The sequence below is a fragment of the Gobius niger genome, assembly GCF_951799975.1.
Source record: "Gobius niger genome assembly, chromosome: 8".
Classification (NCBI taxonomy): domain Eukaryota; kingdom Metazoa; phylum Chordata; class Actinopteri; order Gobiiformes; family Gobiidae; genus Gobius; species Gobius niger.
In genome coordinates, this window is record NC_136859.1 from 12,584,872 (window position 1) to 12,601,520 (window position 16,649).

The 16,649-nt window shown below is 41.6% G+C and overlaps 2 protein-coding genes across 4 annotated transcripts in view; both read right to left on the reverse strand.

Moving 5' to 3' along the window:
• Positions 1-1,913, reverse strand: part of LOC306967316 (CUGBP Elav-like family member 3) — a 48,055-nt gene extending 46,142 nt beyond the window's left edge. For both annotated transcript variants that reach the window (XR_013793177.1, XM_079562295.1), the window contains exons 1-2: positions 1,301-1,913; positions 330-551 (exon numbers count right to left, since the gene is read on the reverse strand). Coding sequence is in view for 1 of the 2 variants with exons in the window: in XM_079562295.1 (XP_079418421.1) it covers positions 330-474 (145 nt within the window). In the remaining variant the exon portion in view is untranslated. The remainder of the gene's footprint in view (positions 1-329; positions 552-1,300) is intronic.
• Positions 1,914-9,868: 7,955 nt separating this feature from the next.
• Positions 9,869-16,649, reverse strand: part of adamtsl4 (ADAMTS-like 4) — a 52,837-nt gene continuing 46,056 nt past the window's right edge. The window contains exons 10-18 of one of the 2 annotated variants that reach the window (XM_079562288.1): positions 16,088-16,351; positions 15,536-15,665; positions 15,037-15,241; positions 14,615-14,788; positions 13,380-13,562; positions 12,254-12,433; positions 12,022-12,169; positions 11,900-11,936; positions 11,647-11,794 (exon numbers count right to left, since the gene is read on the reverse strand). In XM_079562288.1, coding sequence (XP_079418414.1) covers positions 11,923-11,936; positions 12,022-12,169; positions 12,254-12,433; positions 13,380-13,562; positions 14,615-14,788; positions 15,037-15,241; positions 15,536-15,665; positions 16,088-16,351 — 1,298 coding nt within the window. In that variant the 3' untranslated portion in view covers positions 11,647-11,794; positions 11,900-11,922. Of the gene's footprint in view, positions 10,344-11,646; positions 11,795-11,899; positions 11,937-12,021; positions 12,170-12,253; positions 12,434-13,379; positions 13,563-14,614; positions 14,789-15,036; positions 15,242-15,535; positions 15,666-16,087; positions 16,352-16,649 lie in introns of those variants that run through there. The other variant, XM_079562287.1, reaches the window with a different exon arrangement.

The following is a 16,649-nucleotide window of genomic DNA, read 5'->3' on the forward strand; positions in this document are numbered from 1 at the left end:
GACTAGACAAGATCTGAATCAAGATTAGCATCATCACAAACCTATACAAGTTAAAACCAGGACTAAATGGTCAAAACTGTTCTCAACTGGCCGACTCATACCAAGTCTAAAGAATGGGCCAAACCAGGACTAAATCAGGACTAGACTAAACAACACAAGCCAAATCATAACCAGGACAGAATGGGAACGACCAGTGCATCCAGGACTTCCTCAGGTCTAACCAAAACAAGGACTAACCCTGAACTAACCCAGGCCTAACCCAGTATGTGTCCCTGCATGTTGTACTTGAGTATTTTAAACACTCACTGCTTCCCGTGTGCTGGGCTTACCTTTGTGCATGCCTGTGTATTTGTCCTTTATCACCGTTAGCTCATAGATTTTGCCGAACTGCTCGAAAATTGGCTTGAGGTCCTTCTCCTCAAGATTTCGGGGAATCTGCCCCACAAAAAGCTTGATGGCATCGGCCTCCTTCATCGGGACACAGTGTGAGAGGACGGCTGGGCAGAGCAGGCTGAGACTCCCAGGAGAGATGCAACTGATGCCGTGCGGAGCTTCGGTAGGAGGAGAGTAAAAGAAACAAAACGAGTTAGCACGAGACAATTTGATACACGATATAGACGGTTTGTCGGTGGTATAGCCTCATCTTTTGCAATACTGTATGGCTTATTAATTCGGCCTCCGATTTGTATTTGAAAAAGCAATTCAAGATTTATTAAGCATTAAAAACACCCCATTCCTATTCATGTTTGGCCATGAAGACCAAAATGAATTATTAATTCAACAGAAAACATATATTATTAAGAATCTCGTAAATATTTTAAAGTGTCACTTGGACATGCTGTCTGGTCACAACACGTTCCCCAAAGATGTAAATAAATCAGAATTGCTGTTTTAATTCCATTATTTATCGCCTACAGTGACAAAGAGCGGCCAGATTCCAGTAAACAATTATGCAAATGTTGATGAGGCAATCAAAAAACAATAATGGCCCAATTTCACTTAAATTTATATTAATCAAAACATCCATATCGTTTAAATGCCTTTGTGCGGACAGGGGGAATTTGGGGTAAGAGTAAAGAAGACTGTGAATTGGGCAGTGGGGGTGAATCTTTGCAATAGAGCGGTTTCTTTGTTTAGCCAGCTGTAGGTTAGAGCATACACACGGATGTCATGGGGCTCCCTTGCTCTTTGTCCGATCCCCCTCAATGTACACACTATAGGCGCACACACGGCGGCGCAAAACAACATGCACGGCTCCTACAAGGCACACATTTAGCCGAGATCGTTTCAAAACACCTACTTTCGCTTTAAATGCCCGTGTAGATCTGCTCCGTGTGGCCTTTTTTTTGTTGTTGTTGGGGGGGGGGGGGGCTGATGTTCTCCGGTGGGTCGCCGCTGTGATGTCCCGTCTCTGTCCCGTCCTCCTTGCCTCTGCTTCTCGGTGGATGCGCTCGGCTCTTTGTGCGCGCTCCCTCAGCCTCCTCTGGATACGAGATGAGTAGGCTACACTCTCATCACTGATTTTTTTTTTCCTTTTTTTTTTTTTGGACCAGCCCCGGAGTGCGTTACGTGCACTTGATGGTGTCGCCCCCCGAAAAAACAAAAACGAGTCCCAATCACAACTTGCCACCGGCGAGTGCACGCTTGGATGATCGCAAAAACAAAGACTTGGATGCAGCGTTATCCCAAAATTGCCTGTCTTAACCCTTCAAAGTCTTTGGGTGCACATGCAAACTGACAGACCGCCGATTTGTTTTGGCCAACTCTCTTACTATCCAGGCGGCCAAATGTAGCCCTCGTGCCGTGGCAAAGACGCCGGTAGTCCAGTTTTGTCACCGCTTCCGACTAATTTGTGTCCGCTGCCTGTGAGTCTCCGGCGGCTGGTCGGCTCTTCTTGTTCTCCGCGGGTCTCCTCTGCTCTGTCTCTCCCTCCCCCTTCAATCACGCTCGTGACGCAACAAGGCACCGTCAACAGGGATCTTTCCACCTCAAAACGTAGAAAATATATTACTGATAAATTAATAAAAAAGTTAGACCTTGTAGCATTAATAGGTATAAAACTTGCTGAATTATATAGATATATTGGTAGCACTTTATTTTACACTACCCTTGATACATTGTACTTAACTAAATTCAGTACAATGTAATGGGCTCTCTAACAATGTGTAATCCCTTGTACCTATGGGTTAGATACACAATGGAATAACATATATATATAGTATGTAGGTACATAATGTAAAGTAATGTAATGTAATGTAAAACATAACTCTAATCCTAACCTTAAACCCAAACCCTAAGGGCCTCGTGTCCTATTACATTATGTACCTACAAAGTACTAAAGCAAGTCATTCCATTGTGTATCTAACCCATAGGTACAAGTTATTACAAAGCAGATTACATTGTACTAAATTTAGTCAGGTACAATGTATCAAGGTACTGTAAAATTAAGTGATACCCATAATTTTACTTTAACTATTTCTAAGAATTCAGAACAAGTGGCCTCTCAAAACAAATAGCCTGGTCTAGTGGCCACTTCCTGCAGGTGGTACTCAGGTTCTGTGGTTGAGTTGCCTTCTATTATACATTGGTAAATTGCTGTTGTTGTTGTTTACTTGGTAAAGGCTGATAGGCTGGTAGGCAAACAGCTGATGCATCCAGGTCTCTAAAACTGTTTTATAAAATGACCAATCTGTTACAGTGCAAGGGACGCAATGCATCATTACAGAGCTATGTATTTAATGCATTAAAATACCTAGGCCTGGACGGGACAACATTGGATTGCTCAAATAGGCCTAATATAAACAATTTAAACTAGGCCGACAAGCCAAGAATATTCATGGTTAAATTTGTCTGATGTTAATGCAAGTCCTTTCTAAATGTGGCTGTCCATGTAGTTTGGGCTGACTTTATAATTTCAAAAGGCTACTCGCTTGGAGAAAATGCGTTTTGTGGGCTATGGCAGTTTTGAGACGGTGCCTAAGGGCCACGTCGCCGAACCGCCTATTGTTCTTGCTCTCGTCGTGAGCCCTGGCCTTGGTGCTGAAAACGACACGCGCTCCTTTGACGTGAAACCGATCGCGCACGCGGTCACGACTACTCCAGCTGCTCACGCACGCGCGCAGACTCCGGATCACGCCCACACAAAGTAAATGTGTGACTGAGAAGGGAGATAGCTCGAGGTTGGAGTTGGCCTACTTTTCGGACAGGACTTTGTTGAACAGCCCTCGTTTAGGCCCGAATCAACATGGAACCATCTCCAGTAAAAAGGAATATGGAGGACACACTAGGGCCATATGGAGGACAGCAATTATCTCCTCCTTTAGACATTGCTTTCCTTTTGGTTTTGTCCTAGTTTGCCCTGCTCAACTCTCCTAGTCCTGAATAAATCCTGGACCTGGTCTGGTTTCTTCAGTCTGGATAGAATAGACCTGGTTCAGCAGTTCATTACACATGTACTGCCCTGTTTGCACATGCTTTATAGTTTTGCTTTTGTCCTGGTTATGTCCTGGTTGAGTTCTGCTTCAGCCCTCGGTTAGCTCTGGGATATTCCTCATTTGGTTCTCATTTTGTTGCGTAAACTCTCTGAATTGAGAAATGCTCTCGTATGAGATAAAGCCTTGTGCCTGGTTCGTGCCCTGGTTTAGCACTACTATACTTAGATACTAGTCTTCCTTGACTAATGTTCCAGACCAATATGGCACCATAGTCAGTTAAACGACTATGGGTAAAGGGGAGAGACTGAGAGGGAGAGTCATAGGGTTCATGGTAATTCGCTCCAAAAGGTCACCATCTGCCCGACTCGACGTGTGCCCTCCACGAAGCAGCTTCCCCCACCACATACAAGACATACATGCAAGCTTTATATCGGCTATATTCAAACACAAACCATATAACTCTGACTTTAAGCCCACATTCAGTCTAGATGTTCTCACACTTAGCATATGTAAAACAAACATACTTTTTAATTAAGTTGTAAAACCTATAGCTATGAATCACATATGAGTATATAGCCTGGCTTTTCCCCAACACTTGTATGTGTGTGTGGACCCATTTTCTCTTGGCAGGACTCCAACATCTGAGTCAGTGATGTGGGCATTCTTCTCTCAACGTGTTATTCAGCAGTTTTCACATAAAAGTAAAAAGTTGGGTTTGGCGTATTGATTTATTCCGAACAGGATGCCCTTCCCGAGCAGTCGTCATGAAGATTGCAGGAGACATAAGAGAAAAGAGAGATTTTTTTTTTGCCACTTCAAGCAGTGTAGTTGAAAATCAAAAACATAGATCCCACAGGCTAAATTTAAATCATTACTAAGCAAAATTAGGTGGTCTCTTGTTCTCTCGGTGCTTAGTCAGTTAGAACTGCCCGACCTCGTTGCAGTAAATAGGTTTCTGTCTAACTCACTCCGTGTCTCACACAAAGAGGGTGCTGTGACTAATCTCTGCAGTTTCTTCTGCGATGAGTACAATTTAGCAACCCACATTTCCCCAGAGCAGCATTAGTCTTCCACTGTAAATGAGCTAAAGTGGCATGCATCTCAGAGCTGCAATATAAATTTGAGAATTCGGTCCGATTTATAAACGTTTAGTCAAATTAGATCACTTCATCCTCCTTTTGAGTCATTTTTGTTCTAATGTCAACAAACAGTAGGACAAATGGGGGAATGAAAGAACAATGTTATGTGGAATTTTCTTTCCACACTGGCAGAATGTGTAGAGTGTGTTCTCCCTCTGCATACGGTTTCTCCTGCCACTAAAACATGTACAATAGGAATGGGTGCACCTTCATAGACACCATGGATAAAGGTATGCTGAACCTCTATGGGACTATACTGGAAAAGTATGTTTTTATTTTATTTTAACAGAGACACCATTGATAAAAAAGTGCATTTTCTCTGGTTCAGCTTTACCCAAATCTAAAATGTTACAGCCCATATAGACCAGAATAACGCCCGATTTGAAAGCTAAGACCTACATAACTGATCTCGAAGGATATTGTTCTTTCATTTTTTGTCGTCACTTTTTTGACATTTTTTCATTGCTTTTGTTGTGCTTTTGTCAACTTTTCATCACATTTTTGTTACTTTTTTATCTTTTTGTTGCATTTTCATCACACATTTTTGTCACTTTTTCTTCAGTTTTTTTGGTCACTTTTCAATTGTTCTTTTGTGTCTTTTTTGTTGCATTTTCGATGGTTATTGTCACTTTTTTGTTATGTTTTTGTGGCTATTTCACCCTCATTTTTGTCTCATTTGTGTTGCTATTTTGCCACTTTCCTCAAGCATTTCGTGTTAATTTTGTTGGACTAAATTAAAAGTTTTTCTAAAACTATGACTAAAATGTCCAGCCTCGGGAGCGGTGACTGGCTGTGGCTGTGTGGGTGCTGTCATGTGGATGCCCAGGTGGAGGTGTGGTGTCTCTGCCACGCCTCCTATGGGGACCCTTGTGTCGGTGCCCGGACAGCCGCAGCCGGTCTGCTGCTCCCGGGGAGGACGGCTCCTCTGATGGGGTTTCCTCACCTTGATCATCTGTACCAGGCCTTATGTACTTGACTTTGATTCTGTGTGTGAGTGTGAGTGTAGAGTAAAGGGTAGGTGTGTGTGGTGTGTGTGATAACTGTATATATTGGGAGGGTCTTTTTCAATGTCATTCACTTTGTGATGCACCTGTGTATGAAAAGCGCTCTATAACTAAAGAGATTGATTGATTGATTGATTGATTGATTGAGATATTTTAGTCGACTACAATAAGACTAAATCGAAATGAAAAGGAGAGACTAAAATCATCCAAACTTCTATTGACCGTCTGAAGGAGCCTCATGTAAATTCTCTGCCAAAGGAATTGAGCTTTGTTCATGTGCGAGCAGCTCCATAAAGCAGAGGAGCTTATTAAATATGATTATAAATATTATAAATGAAAAGTCGATTAAATTTGTCTTACATTTAGTCGACTAAATTTACATGTAATTTTGGTCAACGAAAACTAGACTAAAATTGAAGATATTTTTTTGACTCAAATTGAATTACATTTTCGTCAAAAGACTAAAACTAAATTAAATTATGTTGTCAAAATTAACACTGTCCTCAAGAAGCTTTTAGATAATTGGGTCAAGCCAAACTGGAGAAAATGTGCTCGGTTCAGGTGGGGGTTAAGGGGTTAAGCCAGTAGTCCCTGGACAGGTTGATGTTACTAAACTGACTGTAAATGTAGACACGTGATCATGGATTTGTATGTTTCAACAGCATCATTTAGATACATTTAATCTGTATTTAATATTTTATTTTAATTTATTTATTGAACACATGTGAAAGGACGGAAAAATATGGGCGGTTAGCAAAAACAAAAACAAACAAACATTGGTCTCTATCCAGTAAGCTTGATGCTATTGTTCATCTTCCGTTAAGTGAAGTTTGCATTTTCTGTTCTCATCTCGTCTTTTTGAAGCTGGTGACTGACAAAATTAGCGGTTATTGTCATCCATAAACATTTAAAATGAGTCTAAACAGGCTTTTAAAAGTATTTACTGTCACACAACACCTGCTGACACCCCTGACCGTGATTTTAGCTTTACAGTTCACACAAGTAAACAAACTCACACGTTCATTCATTTATTTGTGCGTAGGGGGGAAAAAACGCTCAACAGCGCCCCCACATGGACAACACCCGTACTAACACGAAAAGATGCCAAAGTCGTCTATTATTTGTTTCACTTTTATTGAAAATAAAACGAAGCTTCTTTACAGGTATCTTTCCACACTTTCACTGTTACATAAAAAAGTGTATCAATAAGAACAATGTCATATAGGCCTACTCCGGTGAAAACAATCAACATTTGCTACAGCATTTTTTTCAACAAATAATAAATTACAATTTTTTAGATAAATTACTATCATGTTTTATATAAAATGTACTTTCTCTACATAGGATTAAAGACAGTGATGTTACATTCAAAGCCAAAATATACAGCTGAATAAACAAACAACATTCAGAACACCGCCATTCACTCGCACACGCTGCACCCATACGGAGGATCACTGCTCAGACTGCCAGCACCGCAAGAAAAAGGCATGTTTACAAGGGTTCTGATGACTTGAATTGGAGAGTTTATTTTCTGACATGTGTTTTCGATTAGCTCTTCTATTGTTTTCTTAATAGTTTTTGCTCGTTTTCAATAGGCTACATTGCCAAAATTGAGATTGAATTCCAGGAGGCATGAAATGAAATCTAAAGTTCTTGGAAAAATGGCATTCCTCCACTATTTTTGCTGCACAAGTTCATCCAAAATAGAAAAGATATGATCAAAAACAGATCCAGCTGTAATTTAAACTTGCTTTCTACAAGCTTGGGTTCATGTTTTTGAAAGTGGCGAGCACGGGCTACTTACTCCACGAACAAGGCACTGTTTTTGAAAATCCACATTTTTATAATGTATTCAACCTGTTTCAAGGAACAGGCCACCATTTTTACAAACTGAGATAATGTTCTTGCCTGAGCTTAGACGAGTTGATACGTACCTGTCTGGTATTTGTGCGAGCACTCAGTCACACAAAACGACCAAAGATGTCGCTAGCATTTAGCCTCTCCCAATGTATTCCTATAGCTCCAAACGGGGGTGGAGTTGGAAGTGACCACGCTCTTCCACGGGCAAAGACCAGACAGGTACGCATCAACTCGTCTAAGCTCAGGTAAGAACATATCACAGTATGGAAGAACTGTGTGCCCTCAGTCACGCAAAAAGACCAAAGATGTTGTTAGCATTTGGCCTCTCCCAGTATATTCCAATAGCTCCAAACGGGATGAGGACAGAAGCGACCGAGCCAAGACATAAAAAGGGTGACCTGTTCCTTTAAGGCTGATGTCAATTGAAATGTCATGTCAATCTAAAAAAATATCTTTTTATATATAATAATTTGTAGTTTTTATACGTTAAACAAACATTGATTTCTGACACAGAATACTGAACTGCCCTGCACCTAAAATTCAAATGAGCTTCCACAAGGGAAAGGTAGCACTTTACCTTACAGCACTGTAATAGCATGGTTATAAGATGGAAACAACATGGTACCTAAAAGTGTAATAAGAGGGTAATTATGGTTATTATATGGGAACAACAGCACATAAACCAAATTTATATCATGGTAATGTGATCATAGTCCCAATCTAAATGAAAACAGCACAGTTATATGCAGTATTCCCTGTTATCTGTAGTTACCAAGCAATTTCTACCCTATTATTATGTCATTACTGAGTTGTAAAGAACAACCAAAAACTTTTCTTTTTTCTAATTCTATTGGTGGTCAACGTTCCTTGCAATCAGTCAGAAATGCAAATAAACAAGCTCAATAAACGATATATGTTCAACAATCCGGTTACAAGTCATGTGAACCCCTGCAGATCATCCAGTTTTTGCTGTGCGCTGTTAAATACATTGAGGATATTAGGCTATATGTGAATAAACACAGTCTATAACGACACATAACTCTACTCTGTTCATAAAGATAAGCGCCAACTATGTTCAAAGGAATTATAGACATTAAAACATATCCAACTTATATACAGACTTCTCACTCTCCACTCGGCGGCATCAGAGCGAGTGCTTTGCATTATAAAACAAAAAAAACGAGGGACTTTGAGGCATTTACAGAGAAAAGAAAAACAAGATATATAGTACAACAATGTGTTTAGGGTTTAGACATGATTTGATTTAGCTTATTGGAAGACTTAAGAAAACTAAGGCAACTTCATCAGTAAACAACAAATGAACAGCAACGTACACTTTCGAAAACTAAAATTTAAAAAGGATGATTCTCAAAATGACCAAAAATAAAGTCCTGGCATAGACTTGGTTTCTTTATGTCTTAGTCCTGGTTTGGTCTAAGTTTGAGTCCTACTTAAAGGCACACTGCGTAACATTTTGGATCATACTGTTGCCAGCAATACAAGACATAATCCTGATGACTCTACAAGCAGAAAATGCTGTGTTTGGCTGTCTTTATTCAACATCTCCATGGAGACGAGTTGGAGACGTCCCACTCCCAATAAAGGTCAATAATAATAATAATAATAAAATAAATGTTTGTATTCTCGTCTATTGGATGAAATGGTACAGGGTGAGGATTTTAAGCTCCTGGTTGAGCTTTAAGGTGTAGATGTGGCTTATTTCTTAATCAGACTCTGGTTTTAGTTCATATTTAGGCCCAGCTCATGGCAGAAAGCAGACTGGAGACAGGAAGCTACAGTCCTATCTATTTCCATTGTAGCTGTTGTCATAGTAACGATAAACACATGTCTAACTGTTGTTGGAAATATCAGATAAACCTTATTTTATTATCGTCTCTCTTGTTCTTGCACCTAAAGCCACAACAGAACCACATTTTTTAGTTGTAGTTTTACACTTGGCTAGTTTTAGTTTAATCTCATTTCTCTTAATCACTTCCTGCCTCCAGCTGATGTCACTGATGATGTCAGCCGTTAAAGGGTCTATAGGTGAATCTTGACCATACATTTTAATCTTTATCAAATATTTCTCTGATTCCTTTAAGATGTAAATTAAAAAACGATAAAAATTTGATACAGCGTCTATGATAGTGTTTATTGTTTCTTCTGTTGCCACTGCTATATTTGGTCACATACTGTCATCTAGACTCCTTTGGTTCTTGTTTATAGAAAACTAAACTTGACAAAAGATCGAAGGTTAAAGATTGGCAAAGCAAAACCACAAATGCATATGGCGTGTTGATATATGAATTGTTGTTAAAGTGCCTGTGGTTTTCATGTTTGTCTCTTATTACTCTGTTTGATGGGAAACAAAAGCCAGAGAAATGTTATGCCAATTTGAGAAGCTTTTTTTTTTGTTTGTTCTATAACACTGGTCACTTTGGAAAAGGGACATTTCCAAATTCCAAGGATGGAACTAGGTCTTATAGCTCATGTACAGTATGATTGCACAGTTATAGAGACACCTCCTTTTATGTCACATTCTGTTTCTATGTCAAATAAAGAAGTGAACAAAACTGTAAACCTGGACAAAATAGTGTGTTTTGTTTAAAATCTTAAACATCATTGAAACCTTTAGCTTAACCTGTCATATGCACTTCAATCCAACGCTGGCACGGTGGCATCTACTATCTACATACTGCACTTTTTGAGGGGTATGGCTGTGCGTCGTGGTCCTTCACTTGCTGCACACTTGTCGGGTCGCCTGCGATTGGTCCATCAGTGTCTCTTTGTGCGCTGAGCACTCTGGGTACACGAGGCGCAGCAGGCCGTTTTGTAGTAGGAGTAAACACACAGTCTGGCCTGAACAACCATCACACAATTATGACGACGGTCTTTGCAGTTTTCATCTGTCGAAATACAAGAGGACAAAGCTTAAGACACATTTCAAACACACTGGAGTTTCAGGAAGAGTTTGCACGTCTATATGTCGAAGGGCCCGATCTTCCGGCTGGCGCAACAACAGCGTTGCTCGAGACAAAGTTGGTATCTTGCAAATAAACAATGTTGCGGCGGTGAAATCAGGAGGCGTGGTGTGCGACAAGCACTCGCTCTCCTCTTCTCTACATTAAACTATTTCTCCCACTGTGAGCTCAACATTGTCCAGATCCTGAATTGCTGGGTTGCAGGTTGTAGAATGTGATGATGTCACAGGACCCAGCGGGGGCAGGAGCCAGTTTTTCCTGTTAAAGGGATATTTCAGGATTTTTGACATAGGGCCTCATTTCCTAGTTATCCAGAGTGTTGCTGGAACCTGGAGATATTTTTTTTGTAATTCATGCAGTTCTTATGCTTGAAGAGTTTCGTGGCGCCAGGCTAATGCAAGGCTAGCGCATTTCTACGATGTCAGCGAGCCTGCATTAAAAACAGTCTGACTCTACAGTGCACATGAGGCAAATCATTTATAACACCAGACTAACGATATAAATGTCTGTGTCAATATGAATAATTTTTGGAATATAACTGACCTTGCATCACATGAATGATCGCATTTTGAGGGACTATTTTCTAGCAGATCACTCCGCCGCTGCGTAGCTTATACAACCACGAAGCTGATGCTGCTCAAATATAAGGTATTTTAAATGCAAAATGGTTAAAATTATCCTATCGACACAAACATTTATATCATTAGTCTGGCGTTATAAGTGATTTGCCTCAGGTGCACTGTGGAGCGGGTCAGACTGTTTTTAATGCAGGCTAGCTGATACCGTAGAAATGCCACGAAACTCTTCAAACATAAGAGCTGCATGAATTACAAAAAAATATCTCCAGGTACCAGCAACACTCTGGATAACTAGGAAATGAGGCCCTATGTCAAAAATCGTAAAATATCCCTTTAACTGCATTACAAATTGTTTTCTAATAAGAAAATGTATGAATTACAAAAATAATCATTAATATCAGTCACTGGGTCCATGATCTCTCTGTACAAGACCAAAAATTTCCTCAAAAACAAAATAATTTTGCCTCTATATAACATTATAGGCCTTTAGAACGCTGTGATGTCACCTGAAACCCAGCAATTTATCAATGGTCCCACTTTAACAGTAACCAGTACTAAAGACCGTGGGGCGAACTCAGAAACGTGATCAAAACACTAGCACGTATGCCCCCCCATACCCCCCACACCCATGGCCCCACACAGTAGCGGATCATTCCAGTCTAGTATGGTCTGTAGGGGGTACAGCTTGCAGAGGGTCCACTGCTGTGCATAACATCGCCATGGGAGTCTGTCCAGCCCCTGTTCAGCCCTCTTACTGCACCGGGTATCAGGCTGAAGATTCCACATAGCGCCCCCCATCTGCGCAAAAGTCTATTCTACAGTCTGTTAAAATCAATCTTGAAAAGTGATGTACTGTATAATGAATGGATGGTTTTCTGTTGGATAAAAGTGTAGAATATTTACCAATAGATAATATAGGTATGGTTTTAGAATGAGACCACTACATAATAAAACAGAAATGATTATAACAGGTGTTAAAAATGTCTTCATCTGGACTGAATTAGATACAACTTTGAAATACTGACCTGCTACTTGTGGACTGCATGGGATTGTGTTGCAAAACTGCTCTTGTTCTGGTTTGGAGGCAGGATCACATTCAAGGCTGTGCTTTTTGTCCGCGGTGAGACATCGGACCTCTCGCATCTGCAGGCCTTTTCCACAAGAGCGAGAGCACTGTGCGAGGATAAATAAAACTCAGTCAAATCAGGTGCACTTGTCTCTGACCCTATTCTTGACATTTCCCCCACGCCGCCTCACCGCGCTCCACTCTGTAGTGAACCACCGCGGCAGACACTCTCCCATGTCGCACTCCTGCACCGGGGCAGGCTTCTCCAGATCAGAGCACTCAGAGGAGGCGACCACGCTGAAGTCGCTCCCCGTCTTCTGGACACAGATGATGTCCCGTCGCTGTGTGCCACTCCCGCATCTTACATTGCACTGGAAACAAAACGGAACAATGGGAATATTTGCTTTTTGAACCCCTTAAAGTGCATATGACTAAGTTCATCAGTTGCATAATTATAATTTTATTTCAGTGACTTTTATTTCAGTGACTTTTATCAATTTGGCAGAAAAGTTATTTTTATTTATATAAGCTGCTGACAGGAAGTGACATAGAAGAAGGTAAAGTTCCATAGCAGCTTGACTCATTTCCCATTGACTTAACATGGTTGGCACGGCAACAGGTTAAAATGATTTACCTTCTTCTATGTCAGTTCCTGTTGGTGTCCAATAAGGAAGTGACACTATAAACATCACAAATATGGCCAGATTAAAGAAAGCTGGGTACAATCTTTAATCTTAAAAATAATTGTGTCTTATGTGTCATATTCACTTTAACCCCCGCCTTAACCAAGCACATTCCGTTTTACCCAAATCTAAAAGGTTCTCGAATGGAAAGTTTACAGCCTATTGGCCAAAGTAATGCCTCATTTGAAAGCTAAGACCTACGAAAACTCATCTAAGTTTGTTCCTTGTTTTTCTTATGACCTTTTTTAGTAATTTTCATCATATTTTCGTAGTTTTTTTTTTGGGCCACATTTTGGTTTATTTTTTGCCACATTTTTATCACACTTTCATTGCTTTTTTGGCCATATTTTTCCCATGTTTTGTCACGTTTTGCCGCATTTCTTTTTTTTTGTGTGTAACGGTAATCAAGCCACAACAACGTGAATGTGGAAAAACGTGACAATCACAACGAGGAAGAAGCTTGGATGAGTTTTGTCGGTCTTAGCTTTCAAATGAGGGGTTACACTGGCGTATAGTTTGTAAGATGCAGTCATGAAGCTTTAGAATTGGGTAAACCTGGAGAGAAATGTGCTTGGTTAAGAGGTTAACATCAGCTTGGTAAACCTGGCCACAGATACATTTGACTCTCGCTTACCTGCGTCCAGGGGCTGGTGTACCACATGGTGACCGCTGCACAGGGCCCTCCATTGCAGGCCTTCATCTCCGCGGGTCTCTCTGCCACACAGCTCTCCTCTCCCCCGTCTCCTTCTTTCACGTCACCTCGAGTCAAGCACACCACCTCCCGCCTCTGCACGCCAGGCCCGCACTGAGCTGAACACTGGACAATGGAAAGTGACACATTCAGTTATACTGTATTGGGCGCTGTATGTGAGGGCTGTGATAGCATCTATTCTATTTCCTCATCAAATCTCCCAATAGAAATAGTGCAATTGTCGTACCCCATTGAAAGATAAATTAACCAGAAGAAGAAGGAGAAGAAGCAAAAGAAGAAGGAGAAGAAGGAGGAGGAGAAGGAGGAGAAGAAGGAGGAAGAGGTGAAGAAAGAGAAGAAGAAGGAGAAGAAGAAGGAGAAGAAGGAGGAGGAGGAGAAGAAGAAGGAGAAGAAGGAGAAGAAGGAGAAGGAGAAGAAGGAGAAGAAGAAGAAGAAGGAGAAGAAGGGGGTGAAGAAGAAGAAGAAGAGGAAGAAGAAGAAGAAGGAAGAGGAGAAGGAGAAGAAGAAGAGGAAGAAGAAGAAGAAGGAGAACAAGGAAGAGGAGAAGGAGGAGAAGCAGAAGACAGAAGAGGAGAAGAAGCAGAAGAAAGAGAAGAAGAAGAAGAAGAAGAAGAAGAAGAAGAAGAAGAAGAAGAAGAAGAAGAAGAAGAAGAAGAAGAAGAAGAAGAAGAAGAAGAAGAAGAAGAAGAAGAAGAAGAAGAAGAAGAAGAAGAAGCATCTCAAAACATTTAAGTAATCTGGGAAAAAGCCCAACTACATCTTAACAAGTCAAAACAACTCAGATTTTAAATATTATGCTCAATTTGAGATGTTTAAACTAATCTAGATATATATATATATATTTTTCATTTTGCTTTATCTTTAAACTCTCAGGGGGAGAGCGAATCGAAGCTATATCTGATTTGGGACCCTAAAACTGTAATGGTAAATTTGGTGCAAAATTACCACAATATGCTACAATCAGCTTCCACACGCTATTTAGCACCTCGCTTGATAAATGATAATTGATCTACCATCGAGCATTGAGTCTGTGTATCTACAAATATTGCCCCTTTTTGTCAGTGGATAAAAACAATACTGAGAACAGAAATTGAATCTGTCATAGTTTTGTTTGGAATGACTCTACCTGTGTGACATGTACTGTTGTAGTAACTCACAGTTTGAGCCCAGCTGCTGAAGTACCAGTTGGTGACACAGGGCCCCATGTTGCACTCCTCACTGCCCTGAGGTCTGAGGCGGGAGTTGCACTCTTTATCGTTAACCGCACTGCCCTCTTCACTCACGCACCGCACGCTCCTCGATCTACTCCCGACGCCGCAGTCCACCGAGCACTGCAGATATAAAAAGTCAATGAGCGAGAAGAGTTTTTACAGTGATAGTCAAATCCTGGTGTAGTCGAGCTGTGCTTTATCGCCCTCAAAAGGAACATTCTCGTCTGCATTTAGCCAATGTGCCAGAACATGACAAACTCCACAAAAAGCCACTTAGTCCTCACACGCCAGCACGCATAAAAGAGAAATACAGCCATCCAGACCTCTTTGACCTCAGTGGGGCGCTCTATATTGTGGCGTTGACTCACCGAGCTCCAGTCCGAGCTGACTTCCCAGTGAGAGCACATGCGGAGCTGGCAGGGCTGAGTGGACTGTGGGGGGGTGAGGCCGGAGCAGCGCTGGGGGTGCACCATCGTGGAGCGGTTCCCGAAGCTCTGTCTGCACTGGAGCTGCCTCTGCTGCAGCCCGGGCCCGCAGGAGACGCTGCACTCCGACCACGAACTCGTCTCCCAGCTGAACAAATACAGTCAATCATGTCATGTACCTGTTTTAATTACATGGTGTGGAAAAACTGGGAAATTAGGCCCTGATCTAATCTAATGATACAGAAACTGCCACAAAGCCTTGTACATGTGCAGCGACCAAGGCCATAGTGCGCCACACAAAGATGACTGTTTCCCATCAGCTTGAAAACACTTAAACATAACAATCAACTATGGCTATTCCACTAACAGAGATGCATTTCCTCTGCCTTTTCTGCAAAAACAAGTAATAAATCTCTGTTCCAGTAACCATGCAGTCGCTCACAATGGAGGGCAGGGATGCGTGTTGCACGGCTCCTCCTCCGGCGAGGGTTTGGCGGCTGAGTCACACTTCCTGTCGGGCTCTTCCTGGTCTGTGTGGCGGTTTATGCAGAGGATCTCTCTGTACTGGGAACCTACATCGGTAAAGAAACAAAAGATCATGTGGACAAGTACCTGACCCGAGCTCCTGCAGTTACATCCTTCAACCAGAGGAGGGAGACTCTTTATCATTCAGTACATGTGTGACTGTGGTTTAGGATCTAAATAACATATTACTAGGGGTCTATTACTGTCTTGGCAAAACAACACACATATGAAGTCACTTTAATGAAGCACTTTCTCTTTGTGCACCAACTAATTGAAATATCTGCAAAGGTTTTAAGAGAATAAAACCATCTTCTTTATTGGTGTTGAAATATGGTCTTGGCTACAAACTGTTCTCGCTGTACTCTCTGCGCTCTATCTCTCTGCCATTTTCATTTCTTTAAAAGTAGCTGAAGGGTAATAAAGCTGGAGCCCCTTGTATTATGCATTTGTAAGAGGATAAGTCCCTGACCTTTGCCACAGGAAGCCGTGCACTCTGTGAGGGCTCCTCTCCTCCACACGAACGGTGATTGTGTGTCCAGGGGCAGATCGGTTCGAGGAGGGATGCGGACATTCCTGTTGGGAGCAGCGCCCCGACCCGAGGCCTGGGACCTCTCGGATGCCCACCTCTCTGCGGACTGGGCCGTGAAGACAGACGAGGAGGAGGAGGAGGAGGAAGGGTTGGACAGAGGGGGAGCTGCAAGTGCGGGCTCCTCCACTGAGACTGTGAGCGGGCCTTGAAAAGGAGACAGAATAAACACTCGTAAATACCAACGTTTAGGACTGCAAGGATTTGGGGAAAAGATCTCATTTTGATTTCTCTGAAAGCACGGCCATGACACTTTAGATAAGAATGCAATATGAACCTTTAAACCAGTAGTTCCCGAAATGTAGTTTTATTTGCTATAATAAAGGAACAGGCCACAGTTTTTCCATACTGAGATATGTTCTTACCTGAGCTTAAACAAGTTGATACGTACCTGTCTGGTCTTTGTTCCCGTGGAAGAACATGGGCTTCTAACTTCACCCCCGTT